Raw genomic sequence first — 18,912 nt, forward strand, 5'->3', positions numbered from 1 at the left:
TGCACTCTGTGACCCCTCTGATGAGTCACAGAGCATGGAGGGATATCCAATCTAGTTCTCTCTATGTGCAGGTGGGAAGTGATCCTTCCTGTCATTGAAGTCAATAGGAGCTTTGTCACTGACTTCAATGGAAGTAGGATTGAGCCCACATCATGGATATTTTACTCTAACAGCAGGCTGCATGGTTGTTTGTGGTCCATCTGCTCTGAAATGGAGTTTGCACAGAGGAGTTTCTGGTAGATGCACATTTGGGGGATTCTTCTGAATACCTGCTTTCTTCTCTGCTTCCATTTTGAGCTGATTACCTTACTTTTGTTCTATATTTCCCCCATGATGCATAGAAGAGAGGCAAATGGGTATGGAGCGCTCTCTCTCTCTTTGTCTCTGTCCCAAATATCTCTAGGGAACCGATCAGCTTAGTATTTCAGCAACTTGGAGTCCAAAAAAGTATCTCTTTCTATACACACAACTATAAGGAGATGTCTATATTCTGTTTTCTCTACTTTAGCACACCTCTAATATTATTGTTTCTCCCTCCTCCACCCCACCCCCAACTCCATTCACCATGGTATCTAGGCCACAAGACTGTTACGTGTTTCATTGGTAGCACAACAATGTACAAGGCAGTAAAAGTTTTAACAGTGTTCAGAACCCATTGTTCTCACACATCCTCAGTCCTCTATCTTTTTTCAAAAACTGTCATGAAATACAGCTCCTGTCCTGAAGAACAGCAGGGGTAAAAATTATTTACATTATGTAGATATACTATAATGACTGATCTTTCATGACATTTATCTTCACACATGAGCGGATCCTAGATAACTCGCTCCTGAAGATAAATGTCATTACAGATATTAGCCATCAAGTATTCTTTATATATTTACATAAAACATTACAATGAGGTTTTAACATAGTCTTGAAAGAGGGAGATGAGAACATCCATGGGAGACAGGTGTAATATTATGTACTGTAAAAAGTGTCAAATATCATAATGATAGTTTAACTTTATCATAATGTAAATTGTAATAACTGTTTACACTATATAAATCAAGTGAAAACCTGCCAACGGACTAATTCTATGTCATGTTGTTCTGGGAGTTTGGCAAGCATATGGATGAGGGTTCAGTAGAACAAATGGAGTGAGATGACAACGGAAAAGTTAGATAAATATTCAGACTTCTAAGCACTTCTTTGCATAGTCTCCATTATACTTGCTTTGTTGGGATGCCCTCAGCTTGAAACTGCTGAACTATAATTTCTTAAAGAAAATGTTGAAAGGTAACGGTAAAGCTCCTAATCTCTTCTTTGACCATCTACAACATTCTACAACAAGGCATATAACTATAGCCTAGCGTAGCCAGTAGCTCTTTCTTGGGTAATGAGAAAATTATATATTTCCCCTTCATTTAGACTGATCATCACTGAAAGACCACTTGCTTTCGGTCTTGGATTAAAGGTGACCGTAAATCATTAGAAACACATCTCTAAATTATATGTAGAGCAATGTTATACTTCTGTGTGCAAAAGGATATATGTTATTAAATCTGACTTCTTGGAATCATTCAAGTAGGTGTGGAAAACACTTACTATATCATCTCTAATTCATTTGAATATAAATCTTATCTATTTCTTTTTATATTGTACATATTGTTTTATATTCTGCCATATGTAAGGGCACATGTTTTAACTGCAGTTGTCTTTTTGTTACTACTATGCTAAAGTGCTTAGCAACATTCCTTCAGTATTTTGGAAAACTGTAATACAGACCAATACCTATCCCTCTAAGCCCCTCCAGAAATAATTTGAGGGCCAATGGTGTGAAGAAAAGTTGATGCAGAACAGCTACATAGAGACCTAAGTAGTAGCATAAGCTAATAAAATGAAGAGCTCTATGAATGAAAGGGGAATAGTAGCCACTGGTGCAATGTCATGGCTTTACAATATGCTAGTCAGAGAAGCTGTGGAATAATTAATATGGTGCTGAAAAATAAGCATAGTTTGGACAGCCGCTACGGTGCAATGAGTCATTAAAGAGGAAAAAGGCCCAGACCCAAGCCCTATCTGCAGTTGATAACCAAAAAAAAAAAAAAAAAAGAGAGTCCACAGGATAACAGATGTAAAGGTAGAACAATGTGGGAAGGAGGTGGGGCCAGCTTTCTGCATCAGTAGCCAATGGGCATTTATGTCTGAAGAGGGGACTGCAGTGCAGAGGAGCAATTACCTGTTTTAATGCTTGATTGGAATTTAAGACATACTAGTGAGATTTACAGCTCTAAATTCTGAATAAGATTCTTTTCTCTAGTCTCAGTGAGACTATTATTGTCTTCCTGGATAACAAAGGAACAGTTAATAGAACCAATTTAGAAGTGTGAATAATATTTACACCACTCTATTGTTCATGTTAAAAAGAATGTGCATGAAAAACAGGCACAGAGCATCTGTAAAACAGATTAGATAAAAATTGCTGTCTGATTTATGCTTTTTAAAAGACTTTTAAGGTTTAATTAAGAAGTTACCAAAGTTGTCTTTACTTCTGACAAATGTACTACTGGTTCAGTTCAATGAAGTATTGCAAAACCAAGCAAGAGATATTTTCTAGTCATTTAATCTATTTTTCTATAGCCCTAAAATCAAATCACTGCACAAAGAAATGTAACCTTAATGTTTGTTTCTAGCATGTATTTTAATACATTTATTTGATCTTTCCATTGATCAGGAAATTGGTGCTCTTTGGGGTGGAAGAGGATGATAGAACTTTCTGAATAATGGTACAGTTATAATTGAGCTGTTTTATTTTTTCCCCTCCCAGCTGACCTAACTTTAGTGAATGAAAATGAAAGCTGCATATACTTTGCTGGGAATTCTCTTGGACTTCAGCCAAAAAAAGTTAAAGCTTACCTGGATGAAGAGTTGGATATGTGGGCTAAAAGGTGTGTAATTAACGAATATGTAAAACATTAACCATCATTGCTTCAGGGGGGCAACCTTTTATCTTATCTGGAGAACTAGCCTGAAAACATTTTATTAGGAGAATATTATGTTCAAACCATTCCCAAGACAAGGGTAAAACATATTCAGTGTCTTCCTAGCAAAACTTAAATCTTCTTTAAAAGGTGTGAGCTGGAAAATAGGCAAAGAGAAACTTCCAGAAGAGATCATTTTAGCCTGGCTTTCATTGGTTAAGACAGAGGGAGGCTCCCAGCTGGGTCACCTGGAAGTCTTCAGACTACAGACTTTAACTTGCTCCATTCAGACTTTAGCTGTGCTTACACAGAAAGCACACAGGCTCATATAATTACTGCTACTTGCCAATATACATGATGCAATGTCAGTTCCCATGATGTTCTTATTAGTATTCCTCATTGCTCATAATTCATCCCAACAATCCTTAAAATAGGCAAGCTCCCATGGTTTAGATGGTCCTCAGCGCAGGTAGTATGGCTGCCAGTGTTGGCTGTTCCCCAGCTGTTCCGATACCATGCCTGAAAATTTGTTCTGTATGGGAAGAACAAACTTTCTGTCCATAGCAGAGTCTGAGCAAGCGGCTGAACAGGGATTAGAACTAGCATCACAGAATGGACCTGGCATAAGAAAAGGTGGAGAAATTACAGCACTGGGGACTTCACAAACATCTCCATGTGCTGCTTAAAAGGGGAATTTATTAGAAACTAATTAAACTTGCAATTGAATAATAAATAATAGTAAGGCAGCGGCTGCTGGGCTCATGATTTGTGTAGCTGTACGGAGAACAATGAGGTCCAAAGATAACAGCTATATCAGGTGACTAAAAGGGGACCTCCTTCTGGCACAGCTAGTAGCAGCACTACTATCAGCAGAAAGAACAGGAGTACTTGTGGCACCTTAGAGACTAACAAATTTATTTGAGCATAAACTTTCGTGGGCTACAGCCCACTTCATCAGATTAATAGAATGGAACATATAGTAAGAAGATATATATACATACTGAGAACATGAAAAGGTGGTAGTTGCCATACCAACTTTAAGAGGCTAATTAATTAAAATGAGCTATTATCAGCAGGAGAAAGAAAACTTTTGGAGTGATAATCAAGATGGTCTCTCTGCACATTACAGCTCTGCTAACCACACTGCATACACTATGGTAAAAGTGCAAAGAGACGTAGAAAGTAGTGCAAGTGCTTCCAGTGTGGATCTGATGTAGGAACACCTGGAAAATTCTCACCATAAATGGCCCCACGAATGGGACCAGGTTCACTTTAAAATTGAAGAGAAGAGACAGAATGGGGAAGAAGTTAGAGGAAGGGAATCCGAGAGAGACAAAAGACAGAGGAGAAGAATTCAAAAGACATCTCTGAAGTCTGTCCCTTCCTTTCCATCTTAGCAGCCAAATCCCTTCTCCACACCTTTATTATCCGCTGCTTCAACTACTGCAATCTTCTAGTGTTTCTTCATACAAATTTTTTATTAAGGCTAGTCAAAAAATTTTTATCCTTTTTTTTTTTTTTTTTTTTTTTTTTCACCAGGGCTTTCAGCTAAATGAATATTTTCAAGGAAAGCATATACGGGTGTAGTTTCTGTGAAAAAGTGTTATTTTATTTCCACTGGAAAATTCAAAAATGGAAAATCTTCAGCAATTTTTGTTTTTTGTTTTTCCTGTGAAAAATAAAAATTTTCCCTGGGGGAGTGGGACCCGTATTTTTCAACCTGCTGTTATTTCTGTATTTTCTTTCATGGCCACCCCAAAATTAGATGGCACATTTAATCCCACCTGAAACCTTACTTCTGAAACATGTGGCGAGAAAAGATATGAAACTAGAGAGAGAGAGAAGGAATTGAACTATTGAATTCTCATGTTACCTTACTGTCACTCTTTTCCTCCCTCTCCTCTTCCCTAAGGGATTGTCAAGTTAAATTTATATAGTATGCTTTATGGAGCATGGAATCTTAGCCTGTTTTCTGAGGTGTCCAACATATACCTGGGCAACTGCAACAGGGGAGAGAGGGAAGGGAGAAATAATAATGAGGGAGCAGAGATTAGAAGGAAGAGAATAACCAGATGAGTGAGTTATTTGGGAAAAAAAGAAAAAAGGAGTTTTACTGGGTAGAGTATATTGACCTTAAGAACTCCTCAGTGCCAGCTGCTAAAAGGTTTCCTGTTCCATAACAGAAACTCCTAACAGGTGAGCCTGGCAGACTCACTATGCTGAACACATTGCTTTCATGATATTTATCCAAAGAGGGTCAAGGGGGAGGTATCTAATACAAATTTGTCATACTGATTCTCATAATCATTGTGAGATGTATGTACAGATGATATTTAAGGAGTTGTGTATATGTACTGAAAAATGTCTTAAAATCTGCATCCAAGGCAGAGATGATGAACAGGTTTTGGATCAGACAAAGGACTTTGATTCACCTGTCTCTCTGTCAGCCATGTAGATTAAGCATTATAGGCAATGTTCCCTCTAATTTTTTCCATCCGTGTGCAGAATGAATTTTGTTATGTGTAATGCCAATATTGAGGTAACATGTGGATGTGCACCACCAGTAGAAACAAAAAAACCTAGATATAATTTTAAAAAGTTATAACCATGACAAAGCTGAGGCAGCCCAAGAGAGAAAAGGTGTCACACTGAAGACCGCTGTGGTCATACAGAGGGATGATTCTGTCACCTACACCAATCTCTACAAGGACCTTACAAACCCTGCAGCAAGGGGATTTGAAGAGGCACACCCAGCCCTGGGGCTGCTGCAGGGAGAGAGGATTCCCCGCAGCCGCCCCGGATGGCCTAGACAAGCATCTCTCTCCACAGACACCCCGGAGCTGGGAGAGACAGGCATCTCTCTCCACAGCTCCTCCAGAATGAGGAGGAGTCCTCTCTCCCCACCACAGCACCGGGACAGGCCCTGGCCACCACAGCCCTACACATCCCAAGCTCCCCACCCCCCACCTCACCACACTGCCCCCATCCACCCTGTATTCCCCCACCTCACCTTCTTACACGTACCCTCCAGGGTCAAGGCACACCTGTGGCTGCACGCCTGCGTGGCTCCATTAATTAGGTGCGTGGCTCTTGATGCCCTCTTGGGTGGCCACGTAAACATGCACCTTAGAGGGAATGCAGATTGTTGGCCAAAACAATGAAAGCCCCATTTACATATGACTCAAGAGGGGTGTGGGAAGTCCAACAGGAGACAAGACACTAAAAAATAAACCCCAGGAGAGGAGGGGCGCATACTGACTCTGGGGGCAAAATAAAAAACTTTGGGGGTATAAGACAAAGGCAAAAAGACACAATTTTTTTCCCCATTCCCTGAGGCATGAATGCTTGGATCCTAGTACGACTGAAAATCAGCTAGCTCTGCAAAAGACTGAATTCCAAGGGGAAAATCTCCTTTATTAAATAGGAAAGGCAACCATAGAGGAGTGTAGACCTAGGTTTGCTTTTTATGTTTCTTTTTTACATAATAATTTCTATTTCTATTGTCCTCATTCACTGTCTCTTATATATAACAACTTCTGGTTGTTTTCACTATAAATGTATCAGTGCAGTAATGTTATATTGGAGTTGAACTTCTGTTGACTCTAACAAGCTAGTGTGTACTGTTCCTTTGGGGACAGCTTATCTGGTAGTTTCTTTGAGTGTCCAATGCTTAAAGGCTGAACACTGCAACGAGCGCTCCGAGCACTCAGGGGTTGGCGTGTGCCTATCACTAGCCTGCACAGAAAAAGTGAAGTCTGCAGAGACCTGGATGGCAGTGCTTGTGTGGCCAGAGGCTGTTGATTTCAGGAAGCTGAGCTACTGCAGGCACAGAAAAGAATGCTTCATGCTGAAGGCAGGTAGTGGTAAGGTGCCACGGAACTTTCAGTACCCCTGAGGCACATCACAAGGATATGGCTAGAACTGATGTGAGTTCCTGGTGAGTGGTCAGAGGAAAGGTGGGGAGGCTGACTAGGGAAAGTAGGTTCTACTAATTGGATACATTTTCTACAATAGGCAATTGGCTGCTACAGAAGCATAATAATATACATTACACTGTAAATGTGGAAATGTTGCACTTGCTTGTTTTACTCCTTAAAAGACGAAGGTTGCAGTTAATAAAAATGGCTTACAATTTACAATAGCTAGTTGCATTCTTATAGGGGAGGAGGGAGTTGTTCTGAATGAATTTGAACTTTGTGAAGCACTCTTTCCTCTTGGCTATTAATTCAGCACAGCTCTGCAGTTAGTGTATTCATTTTAAAAAATTGCAACCCTGTCCATTTTTGTATGATTATCATACTTTATCACGGAAACGGCTGGCTTCTTTCAAAAGGTTAAAGTCAGATAGCACTCTTCTCTGTAAAATGATGCAGAGAGAGCATATTTCAGCTCCCTCACTGTCCCTTTTTGTTGGTTTGCTTTCCATTCTTCTGTTTGTCTTTGTGACAATGAAGGATTATTTCCCCGCTCAATGAATATAAAAAATCCAAAAGGAAAGGTGATGCAGCATGAGGTTCCATAATTTCAAAAATGCCTTCAAAACAAAAACTAGATCTTAGAAAAAAATCTGGGTAAACGTGATTTCAAATCCTCTGAACAGAGGGAACAAATCTACAAAGGCTTCTTGCGAAAAATACTGTTTCGCCCAAAACACCTTACTCGGTAAATAGCAGAAAGTTAAAAAACTATATCACTGTGTCACCTAAGGCAACTGAGAAAGTCAAAATAAGGTCAGTACAAAATAGAACAGAGTAGAGAAGCTTACACTTGGAGATGTCAGCATGCAAAAGAAAAACAAAAAGCAATAAAAAGAGAGAGTAGATAGTTGAAGCCATTCAAAATAGTTTATGGTGCCTTTTACCTTTAGGTTACCAAGCACAACTAGGTAAACTCCAGGACAGGTAAATAGTGTCTGAGGGTTGTTCCATTCCTTTCTCCTTTTCACTGGTCCCTGTCTTCTTTTCTTCCCCTCGGTCCTTTGCCCCCACTCACCTGCACTCCTTAAACTTCCTGTCCTTTTCCTGAATCCCTTATTATTTATTTTGATTTATGCAAACAACTAAAAGGTGCCCATCTCACCCTCTAGGCATCCTAATCAGCCTCTGAAAAATAATCAAGCAAATATGAAAACAGGGAACTAACAGCAATCCTCTCAAATATGGTGGTAACTAATTACACCATGCAGCACAGCAGAGGTGATGGAAAAATACTCCTCCCTCCCTAAATATTACTCTTCTTGCAGCATCCACTTTCTAAAGATGGGAAAATAAACCTTGTAGTGCTCTCTGAAGATCAACAAAAATTCAGGCTAATTCTGATGAAGAGAGTGGAAGCAAGTTTCTTAACTCTGTATCATTGTTGGAGAACACCCTGCCAGCAGCAATCATCAGTAGCAACTAACAGATCTGCCGCCATCAGCATAGACACTTGGTGGCAAGATCTGAAGTCAATGAAGCGATGAAGATTTACACTGACTGGGGGGTCTCGCCATTGATCTTTATCCATTGCTAGGAGGAGATTCTGAACTAACATAGCTAGTTCAGTGTCTGTATCATACCCTGATTGGTATGCAGTCTGACAAGGGTCAGGAAATCTGCGGTATATAGATACTGTTGTCTCTCCACAAGGTTTCCAGTAATCTTAATTACAAAGGGAACCTCCAAAACACAGGGCCGGATTTACAACTTCCATGTCCGTAGGCACAGCATCTTCAGTGTTTCCCCTCCACCCCCCGTCTACATCTGACCTTTGTGTTTTCTGTAAAAAATTAAACTTTTTAAACCCAATTTTAACTTTTAGGCACCCCTAGAATGCTAGTGCCCCTAGGCACAGGTCTATTGTGTCTAAACTGGAAATCTGGCGCTGCCAACACAGGGCAATTTTTAGATTGTCAGTGCTAAGTGGTGGTTCTTGAGCACAGGTCATAGCAAATGTCTCTAAGAACAGCAGGCTTAAGGGAAGCACTGGCAGTCCCCATTACTACTGGTTGTAGTACTCCCTCCCCATTCGTCCCACCCTCCCCTGCTCTTCATCAGCCGGATAAGGCATGGATCTAGAACAGGGTAGGCAACCTATGGCACGCGTGCCAAAGGCGGCACGCAAGCTGATTTTCAGTGGTACTGACAGTGCCCGGGTCCGGGGGGCTCTGCATTTTAATTTAATTTTAAATGAAGCTTCTTAAACATTTTAAAAACCTTATTTACTTTACATACAACAATAGTTTAGTTATATGTTATAGACTTGTAGAAAGAGACCTTCTAAAAACATTAAAATGTATTACTGGCACACAAAACCTTAAATTAGAGTGAATAAATGAAGACTCGGCACACCACTTCTGAAAGTTTGCCGAACCCTGATCTAGAACACAATTTGTCACACAGAGTTCTACCATCATATCTCAGCACCTCAGAACGCTCTGTCTGGAACTCAAATAGAATATTTGCTCCCGCACAATACTGTCCTGCTTCCACTGATGCTGAGAATTCAGCCCAAATCAGCAATTTTTCTATGCAAACTACTAACAGCCTGACAATGGAAGATTCGTGAATCAGCCCCAAGCTAAGACAGGCAGGATTAACCAAACTGACAATGTCCCTAGAAAAATGAGCTGATAGAAAATTAGCAGATGCTTTAGGGAAGGCAAAGGCAAAGACTCTCTTCTTTGCCTCATGCACAGTTGAGGCAACTTTATGATAATATCAGAATCAGTGCAGTACTTTGGCCATTGGCACTTGACCAGCCTTCTCTCTTGGTTCATACATCACAAATAATCATACACCAAGTTCAGACTTGTGTGGATGGAGGTAGGGAGGAATAAGAATACTGTAGACAAGTTTTGACAGTTTTCATTAGTTCCAGTTACAATGCTAGTTTTGCAGTGTGGTTGGTAGGTAACAATGGGAGTGCTAGTGTAGACATGTGCTATAGGCCACCAGCATTTTCTAACATCATGTGTTGATACTTGTATCAGGATTAGATGATACAATTCTAAGAACACCATCTGGCAGGAGATGGGTTAAGGCAGCCATGGAGAGGCTGTGCAGAACCCAGCCAATCAGGAAAGGGCTCACTGGGAGAGCCAATCAAGAAAAGGCTTGCTGGAGCAGCCCATATATAAAGGGCTACTCAGCAGAACAAAGGCAGTCTCTTCCTGGAGGGCAAAGGGGGAAAGACTCTCTGTGGAGGAGGATTGGAGGCAGGGCAGGGCAGCGCAGGGCAGGGCAGGGCAGCGCAGCAGAGCTCTGGGCTGACTATGGTCAGACTGAGGCCCTGAAGCAAGGGCATGGAAGATGCTAGGGCTATGGGGGAAGTGGCCCAGGGAAAGTAGGCAGCCAGGAATAGGAGGAAGGGCAGTAAGTGGCTGCCAGTGATTGGGTCCCTGGGCCACGACCCACGGTAGCGAGTGGGCCTGGGTTCCCCCACATTTACCCCTACTTGTCTATAAGGAGACCGGCCTAAATCCAGACTGCAGTTTGCCCCTGAAGCCAGGGGCTAGACTAGAGACTGCAGTTGGCAACTGAGGCAAGTGGAAGGACTGAGGACTGCCTGTCCCCTGAAAGGGGGGAGACAGCAGGCTGGGGCACAACCAGAGGGCCATGTCCTGAAAAGGATGCTGCGGTCCAGGAGCAATGTGGGTCCAGATGGTGGAGACGGTGGAGGAAGTGGACCCTGCACCCCAGCCCTGAGCCCCCTCCCACACTCTAAACCCTGCGGCCCCACCCCCACCACATAAATTTTGTTATGTGCACCATTATGAAGGTGGTGTGTCACACATCACCTCCATATTGGGACACACAACAAAAGTCATTCCACACATGGGTGGGAAAAATTAGAGGGAACATTGGTCGTGACCAGGGCAGCATGGCTCGGGCAGGCTCAGGCTTCATTTCTCCCCCACCCCCAGGGTCTTGTAGTAAATTTTGTTAGAAAGGGGTCACAGTGCAATAAAGTTTAAGAACCCCTCTGTTAGAGCTTTAAATGTCCCGTTGCTTTGTTTCTCTTGGTTTTGCTTTTATCCTACTGTTTCGTACAACTCTCATCTCCATGCATTTCTTCCTTTCTTTCTATAGTTGAAACTATAATCAAAATTTAAATATCTGTATTGGCTCATAAAATAACTGGCATAAAACACTGGCAAAGGAAGATCCTTCCTTTTGTTTGTAGATGATTGGGAGAGGAAAAGATTCTCTCTCTCTCTCCCTCCCTTCCTAACCCTTTTGTACAAAGTTGGATGAGACCAGAAGACCTTGGAAGTTGGAGATTGATTATTTCCTTAGTGAACTTTAAATCAGCTGGGGGACAGCCCCCCAAAGATCTTAAAGGGGAAATGGCATTATGATGTCATGCCAAATTGCAAACAGACAAGCAACTGCATAAATATTAATTTTCTCAGTGAGAAACTCTGTAGTCTACACAACGGTTCTGTATCAGCTTTTCTCATGCGCTTTAATGAACCAGGCATGTATTCATTTATTTGGGTATCTCCATTAAATCTCTGTCACTACCTAAGGGACATCTGTCTGATGTCCAATGAGCGGAATGCCATGAAACCTGCAGTTGTTACTATATCCTTAAAGATTATTATCCCCAGTGTCTACCAGTCTTGGGAATGGGGTGGCATAATATGCAGAAAGATAAATTCTGAGGCAGAGCATATAATTTTACAACCTAAGTGTAATAGAATGTATTGTGCCATCAGCAAAGGCTACAGAGTTCTATGTGATTAAAATAAAAAAGGAGCCAAGAATATGCCTTTAAGTACCATTTTAGCTGTAATAATTTTTGTCTCTTAGCATTTATATTGGCCATCAGGAAAGAGACAGGCTGAAAGCTGTTCCATAATAATATGAACAATAATAATTAATACTGCTTCTCCCATTTTCCATTATGCTTTTATTTTCATTTTTTTCTCCCAAAATAAAATATAAAAGTGTCCAAGGTTCATATCAGTTTTCCGAGTAAACTGGAAATTAGTTCTGGAATTATGTTACAGAACATGCTGGTGAAGAGACCTTTCACCAGTAAATTCACCTTAGGAGGACATTAATGTCTATAGACAGGAGAAAGCTAAAGAAAGAAGAAAATCCCATAGGTTGTTGTCACTTTCCACTCAGCTATGCCTAGTGTGCCCTTTTCAGAACTGCAAATCCAGTGAGGACAGGGAGGTAATTCAGCCCAAGGAAAATCCTTCTGTTTTCCCATCAACAATCTTTATTGGTTGCTTTCCTACCATAAAGATGAGTTTTGAAGGGAAGTTAGTGATGGCTGTCTACCTGTTATCCTCTGCACAGAGACAGAGAGAAATTGTTTTATGGACTGAGCCCAGCCTAGAAACTCTTTCATATTAATCCTCCTGGCTCTAAGCCTGACTTCTTCTGCCCCCAAACCACTGGTTACTTAGCATCTCTGCCTCAGTTTCCTCATCTATCAAATTGGAAATATTACTTGCCTACAAGAACCATGCCCATTTCCTATTAAAATTATTTCTTTAAGGATTAATTTTAAGGCTGGGAAAAGATGCTTCAGCCCAGCTCCAAATGATTACATCTGCACTGGAGGGGAAGTGATATCCTCTGGTCTCAGTGTTAGATTTCTTCTCATTTAATATCTTAGAGCCAGAGTGAGCTGCTTGTAAACAAGATGGGGGAGGTGGCAGTGTCTTTGCTCCATTGTGCATCTACATAGGGGCCAGTGCAGGGGTTTGCTCTTCCTGAGCAAAGTGGGGATGAGATGGGTAACAGAAATCTTTGCTTTGTTCAGAAATTGTTCTTTACTCTGAATCAGTTAATTACTGAAGTGTAAATGTGGCTCATGTCCATCAGAAACCATAGGATTATAAAAAGTCCATATATGTGTGGAAGAGGGATGCTGCAGGACAAAAACTGATCTGGGGAGGGTTTGGAATTGTTTGGGGAAAACGTTTTAAAGAAAGTGGGAAAGGGTATGAGCCCTTCTGAAGTTGGTGACTAGTTCATACGTGTTAGGTGATGCATTCATATGCCAGAAGGCTCCCCCTGAGTTTGGGGGAACATCATACGCCTGCTGCAATTCTGAAGGTTTATTTAGACCACAGTTCTTTTTTACTTTTGTCACAGATTCTGGTTCTTCTTGTTCTCCACCCATTTCCCCACTGGCCCAGTTCCTCTTCTGAAGTATTCTTTTTCAGTTCAGCCACCTGCAGTCTGATATTTCAGATTCCATATGTGCCTTCCGGTGTTCTGCAAGCAGGAAAATTATAGTGTATGAGAGAGGAGTCCAGGAATAACATTCCCCTAAATTAACACCAATATTATTTTTTCATATACTGATTTATTTTGTAATTAAACATTTGCAATTTACATGTATAGATTTATAAATACATTGGTTACCTGACAAACTTATCTTTTTGCAGTGTTTGTAGCAGAGATGACTTCAAACAATGTAGTTCAGATTCAGATGTAGATTCCAAATGCTACAGGTGTTTGGTTTGGTCCTCATAAAGAGAGGAATCATTTTCAAAATACGATTTAGAAATACCAGCTAGGATTTCAGACACCCCCCAAATTCAGTGGACATTTGGATCTGGGGTTCTATGGCTCTGAATAATTTTTTAGGCGGAAGAAAGGAAATGTCTGGAGCAGGTTCACCCCTGAATATACAGCATATACCTACATGTCATTTTGTACAATATGGTGAATTCAAGTGGGCAAAGGTTTTTCTATTCAAAGAGGCTGTAAATCATCTTTGACAAGGATTGCTGTTACCTAACAGCAAGGAAATCCTCCTGTCCTTCCTCCTCCACCCTACGTAGCCCCCCTTTGATGTAAATGCTGCTTTTGGGCTAGATTGTGGTTTATGCTATGTGTAAAGCATCCTTTACTCTCCTGTGCTGGCTACCAGAATTGTCGTTAGCAGTGCAGGTGGGAAAGCAGCATTGCAGGGTCAGTAGTCCCCTTCCCTCACATGTGTGTGGAGTTGGTGGGCAGGGATGGGAAGTTCTTGCTCCAATGCACCAGCCAGCACAGCTATGCCAGGTATATGGCTGGTACAGATTACTTCCCTTCTCCATGCACACACACAGCAAGCACCACCAAGTTCCTATCTTAGTACCCAGTCTGCTCCTGAGACTGCAACTATGTGCTGCCCATTTATACAGGGCTTGTGACAAAGGTGTAATCTAGCCCTTTGTGGTTTTCTAAACAAAACATCCATTTGGGGGTTTGTTTGTTTGTTTGTTTATTGGTCAAAATTTTGAATGAGATGTTTTCCAGTCTTTAAAACCCCTCTTAGATGTCAGTAAATTCATTGTTGGTGACTCTATTTGTTACAAGCTCATGTGGTATAAATGTACCCAGGGCCGGTGCAAGGAAGTTTCGCGCCCTAGGTGAAACTTCCACCTTGCGCCCCCCCCCGCCCCGCGGCCGCCCCCCGCCTCCCCCCCCCGCCCTGAGCCCCCCCCCCGGCAGCTCCCCCCTCGCCTTGGGAACTCCCCCCGTTGGAGCATTCCCCCCCAGGGAGCCGTGCGGCAGCTCCCCACCCCAGCTCACCTCTGCTCTGCTTCCTCCCCGAGCATGCCGCCTCCGCTCTAATTCTCCTCCCCTCCCAGGCTTGTGGTGCCAAACAGCTGATTGGCACTGCAAGCCTGGGAGGCAGGAGAAGTGGAGCGGCGACCACGCGCTCGGGGAGGAATGCTGTAAAAAAAATTGGGGGTACCGCTTTTTGGTGCCCCCAAATCTTGGCGCCCTGGGCAACTACCTAGTTCGCCTTAATGGTAGCACCGGCTCTGAATGTACTGTGTTCAGATTATATAAGTTCCATATTGAAGCGGACTGAGTTAGTGTTGTTAGTAATGTACCAAAGGGAACAGAATACATTTTCATCATTTGTTTCTCTTCCTTTTCAGAGGTGTACATGGTCATTTCAATGGTAAGCGCCCATGGGCTTTTGGAGATGAGTGCATCGTGGAGCTTATGGCTGATATTGTGGGTATGTGTGAGCCAGAGAGAGAACTGTTTTTGAAAAAAAAGTAATTTGTTGTCTTGTGGTGGAGAACCCAGAAACTTTACATCCAAAACTTAATTCTCAGCACTTTGTTTCACAGAAGTCTTCCTGACTGCTCAGTACATGGAGTACCACTTATTTTAAGGTCTATAGGTGGTTTAGGAGATGAATGTGGATGATAATGTATGACCCTGTGTATATCATGAAACTAATTGCAGTGCGGGCTTGTGGGATCATCATAAACCACTTGGTCTTCTATATGAAGCCAAAGCCCTTAAAGGGCAGTGAACACACTTCATTTCTCTTTTAAAGAGAGAGTTGGAGTGAAACAATGATAATTCCTTTGGTTTTAAAGTAAATGATTGTTGTCTAGATGTTTCCTGCTTTTCCTCCTTGTCTTGCCTACATGCTCAGGGTCCAACTGATTGCCATATTTGGGATGGGCAAGAAATTTCCTAGGGTTGATTGGCAGAGACTCTTGGGGTTTTTTTTCAACTTCCTCTGCAGCATGGGTCATGGGTCACTTGCTGGTTTAAACTAGAGTAAATGGTGTATTCTCTGTAACTTTAAGTCTTTTAAATCAGGATTTGAAGACTTCAGTAATTCATCTTATGGGTCTATTTCAGGAGTGGGTGGGTAAGGTTCAGTGGGCAGCGATGTGCAGGAGTTCAGACTAGATGATCATGATGGTCCCTTCTGGCCTTACAGTCTAGGACTCTGTGATCTGGTATGAAATCCTGCCCTATGTTAAGAGTTTATCTCATCAGCATTGGGGCAGAACCAGCTGCCAAAAAAGAAAAGATTTGACTGGCACCTCTTGTGAGCACCAATCCACCCATTGCACCCCTCTAAAGAATCTGGCAGGCTGAACAATGAATACACCTGGTTATTCTAGAGTTAGTGTGGTGGTAGCCATGTTGGTGCCTGACTACTAAAAAGACAAGGTGAATGAGGTAATATCTTTTATTGTATTAACTTTCTGATGGTGAAAAACAAGCTTTCAAGCTATACAGAGCTCTTCTTCAGGTCTGGCAATGTTACTCAAAGTCATAGCTAAATATGAAGTGGAACAGATTTTTTAGCATAAGTCGTTAACACATGTTCTAAGAGACCACTCATGGTGAATTGTCCCATCAATACCTTTGCAGTCATAGGACAAAGCAATCAATATAATGATAAAGTGTGTGGTTTCATCCACTATGGGGTGTCCAATGAGATGATTCTTTTTTCTGATGACTGTCGGTGTGGACACGGTAGTTGTGGTAATGTGGTCATTGTTGTGAAAGAATTCTTTGAGGTGGAGTCAGCAAAAGAATTCTTCTAATTCTCCATGTTAGTTTGGTATCAGGTTCTGGAGCAAAAGTTCAGTTCCTTGGAGATCAAAGATAATTCAACTACGGTTAAGTGTAGTCTTGATAAATTGATTATATGGGATGTCGTTTGGAGTCGATCAAGCACTATGCTCTGGAATGAACTGGCTCAGAAAAATAGGACAAAAACACCATATCAAACATGGATGAATACTTTTCACAAAATGATCACTCAATATCTGCCCTTTTGGTCTTCAAAGGAAACCTATGCAACACCTTTAAAAGTTTAGCCTTGGAGCTTAAATTTTTAATTTTGCTAGACACTAAAAATAATGGTCTGAATAAAGACACTAGATTTATGGCTTATTGCAACACCCTGTAACCCACTAACCCTCCCTTTTTTGTCCTATGATTGCAAAGGTGTTAAGAGGCCACTTCATTTTGAATGTCTCTTAGCCCTGGTCTACGCTGGGGGGGGGGGCGTCGACCTAAGATACGCCGACTTCAGGTACATGAATAGCGTAGCTGAAGTCGGCGATTCTTAGGTCGACCTATCTGGCCGTGAGGACGGTGGCGAGTCGACCGCTGCCACTCCCCCATTGACTCCACTTCCGCCTTTTGCAAGCTGGAGTTCCGGAGTCGATGGGGAACATGTTTGGGGATCGATTTATCCGTGTCTATATGAGACGCGATAAATCGATCACCAATAGATCAATCCCTACCCGCCGATCCGGTGGGTAGTGAAAACCTGCCCTTAGAATGTGTGTTAGCTACTTATGCTAAACAATCTGTTTCATCTTGTATTTATATGACACTGAGTAACTTTCCCAGACCTGAAGAAGACTGTGTAGCTCAAAAGCTTTTCTTTTGCCAACAGAAGTTGGTTCAATAAAAGATATTACATCGCTTATCTTGTGTCTCTAATATCCTAGAGGTATAAAAAGCAGCCATAGAATGTGCTCCTGGAAGCTCAGCAGGCCTACATACAAATGGATTGGGTTTGAGTATGAATTTCCCCTAGTAGCTCCTCTCCAGAGCCACAGATAAGTGCTGACATAGATTTTCCACCCTTGCTACCTTCCAAACTGCTCTGAGGGGAAAAGAAATGATGTAGGCAGTGTCTCCTCTTGTCCCTTTCTCTATACAAAGATCACAGAGTTTGCCTAGAGTAAGAAAATAAATTGAGATTAGGTTGGAGTTAGCTAGCACTTTTTACCCCAGTTTAGCAAATTGAGGCCAATCCTCAACCTCAACCCACTAAATTGAGGTGTAAGGTGTTAACCTGTGTCTACACTAGGGAAAAGTCAAGGTTAGATCAGATTAATGCATGTTAGCTAAACCCAGTGTAACCTAGAACTCTTTTCTTACTGTAGAGAATCACATGGAGTGGGAAATGCAGGATCCATACTATGGCCTGCAGGGAAGAATAGTAGAACTCTGGGGGGATTGGTGAGAATGCCTGGAAAACGTTGGAGACTGCTGACCATCCTATTTGACTGTTCCTCATAAAAGTTCATCTTACAATATTTAAACCTGGTGAAAGAAAGTTTTCATTATTTTATTTTATGAACTCATTTACTTCTAGCAGTAATGAGGGAGAAAATATTTGGTAACTACCTGGTTGTTAAGCAAAGCTCCCAGCCAGCTAGGGTTCTGGCAATGTTTACTAGACTTGAGATAATGGGAGGAAATGTAATCATGGGCTCTGTCTTAAAAGGAAAATCACAGGCAGCCATATTTGTTTGGGTTTTTTGTTTAATTTCCCTCAAACACTTGTGCAGCTGGATTTCATTCACGTGAATGTTTGAAGAAGAGTTTTTATTTGTAAGACTACAGGTGTCCATTTCTGTGCAAACAAGTATATTCACTTTCCCAGCAAAATATTATAAAAAAGATTACATTTATAAAAATCACAATGTATTCATGGGAAAGTCACAAAAATATAAACAAAACCCAAGTCTCATCAGCTGTTCAGCGTGAATAGTGCAAACAGCTTTAATTGTTTTTCTGTCTCGGATCTAACATTGGTACACATCAAGCATACTATATAGAACTGCCTAAGAGATACAACAATATTTCTCTTTGTAGAAGTGGGTTTTGCAATTAGCACTGAATACAGAGAAGTTAGTGGGCATTCTTATTTCATCTGGCAGTGAGTTCCATAGTTCTGATCCAGGTCCTGTGAATGATCTGTCTCCCACAGTCACAAGTTTCTTCCCACTGGTCAACATTTACTGTTCTGGTGCTGTGTAGATGTTATGGGAGGTTGTGTTCAAGGAGAGAAATGTAGCTAGCACCAATTCCATTCAGGGCTTTTAAAGTCAGGACAGAGACCTTGAACAGCACTTGAACTGCACTTCTGGGTGCTATGGCCACTTTGTGCCACCTACAAGGGGACAACACAGCCCCCTGCACAGAACAACCCTCAGCTACCCAGTGCAGAGATGCTTTGCAATTTCTGCACTGCATCCACATAAGCTCTGGCATAAGAGGCACTCCAGGGGTAGACTGAAGAGGGTGCACAAGTAGTCAAGGCAGACCTGCACCCTGATTTTTCACCTGCCACAAGCTCTGTATGAGTAATGGCTGCAGGAGGTGCAAGTTACAGTAGCCCTGGTTCTGCGCTAGCCTTTGTTAGGTTCTACTGTAATACAAGCAAC

General features: G+C 41.8%; 1 protein-coding gene across 6 annotated transcripts in view; it reads left to right on the plus strand.

The window, feature by feature from the left end:
• Positions 1 to 18,912, plus strand: part of KYNU (kynureninase) — an 82,118-nt gene that overhangs the window by 11,505 nt on the left and 51,701 nt on the right. For 5 of the 6 annotated variants that reach the window (XM_034785444.1, XM_034785443.1, XM_034785441.1 and 2 more), the window contains 2 exons: positions 2,810 to 2,930; positions 14,845 to 14,927. In XM_034785444.1, coding sequence (XP_034641335.1) covers positions 2,810 to 2,930; positions 14,845 to 14,927 — 204 coding nt within the window. The remainder of the gene's footprint in view (positions 1 to 2,809; positions 2,931 to 14,844; positions 14,928 to 18,912) is intronic. The other variant, XM_034785446.1, reaches the window with a different exon arrangement.

Source organism: Trachemys scripta, chromosome 11 (assembly GCF_013100865.1).
Source record: "Trachemys scripta elegans isolate TJP31775 chromosome 11, CAS_Tse_1.0, whole genome shotgun sequence".
Lineage (NCBI taxonomy): Eukaryota > Metazoa > Chordata > Testudines > Emydidae > Trachemys > Trachemys scripta.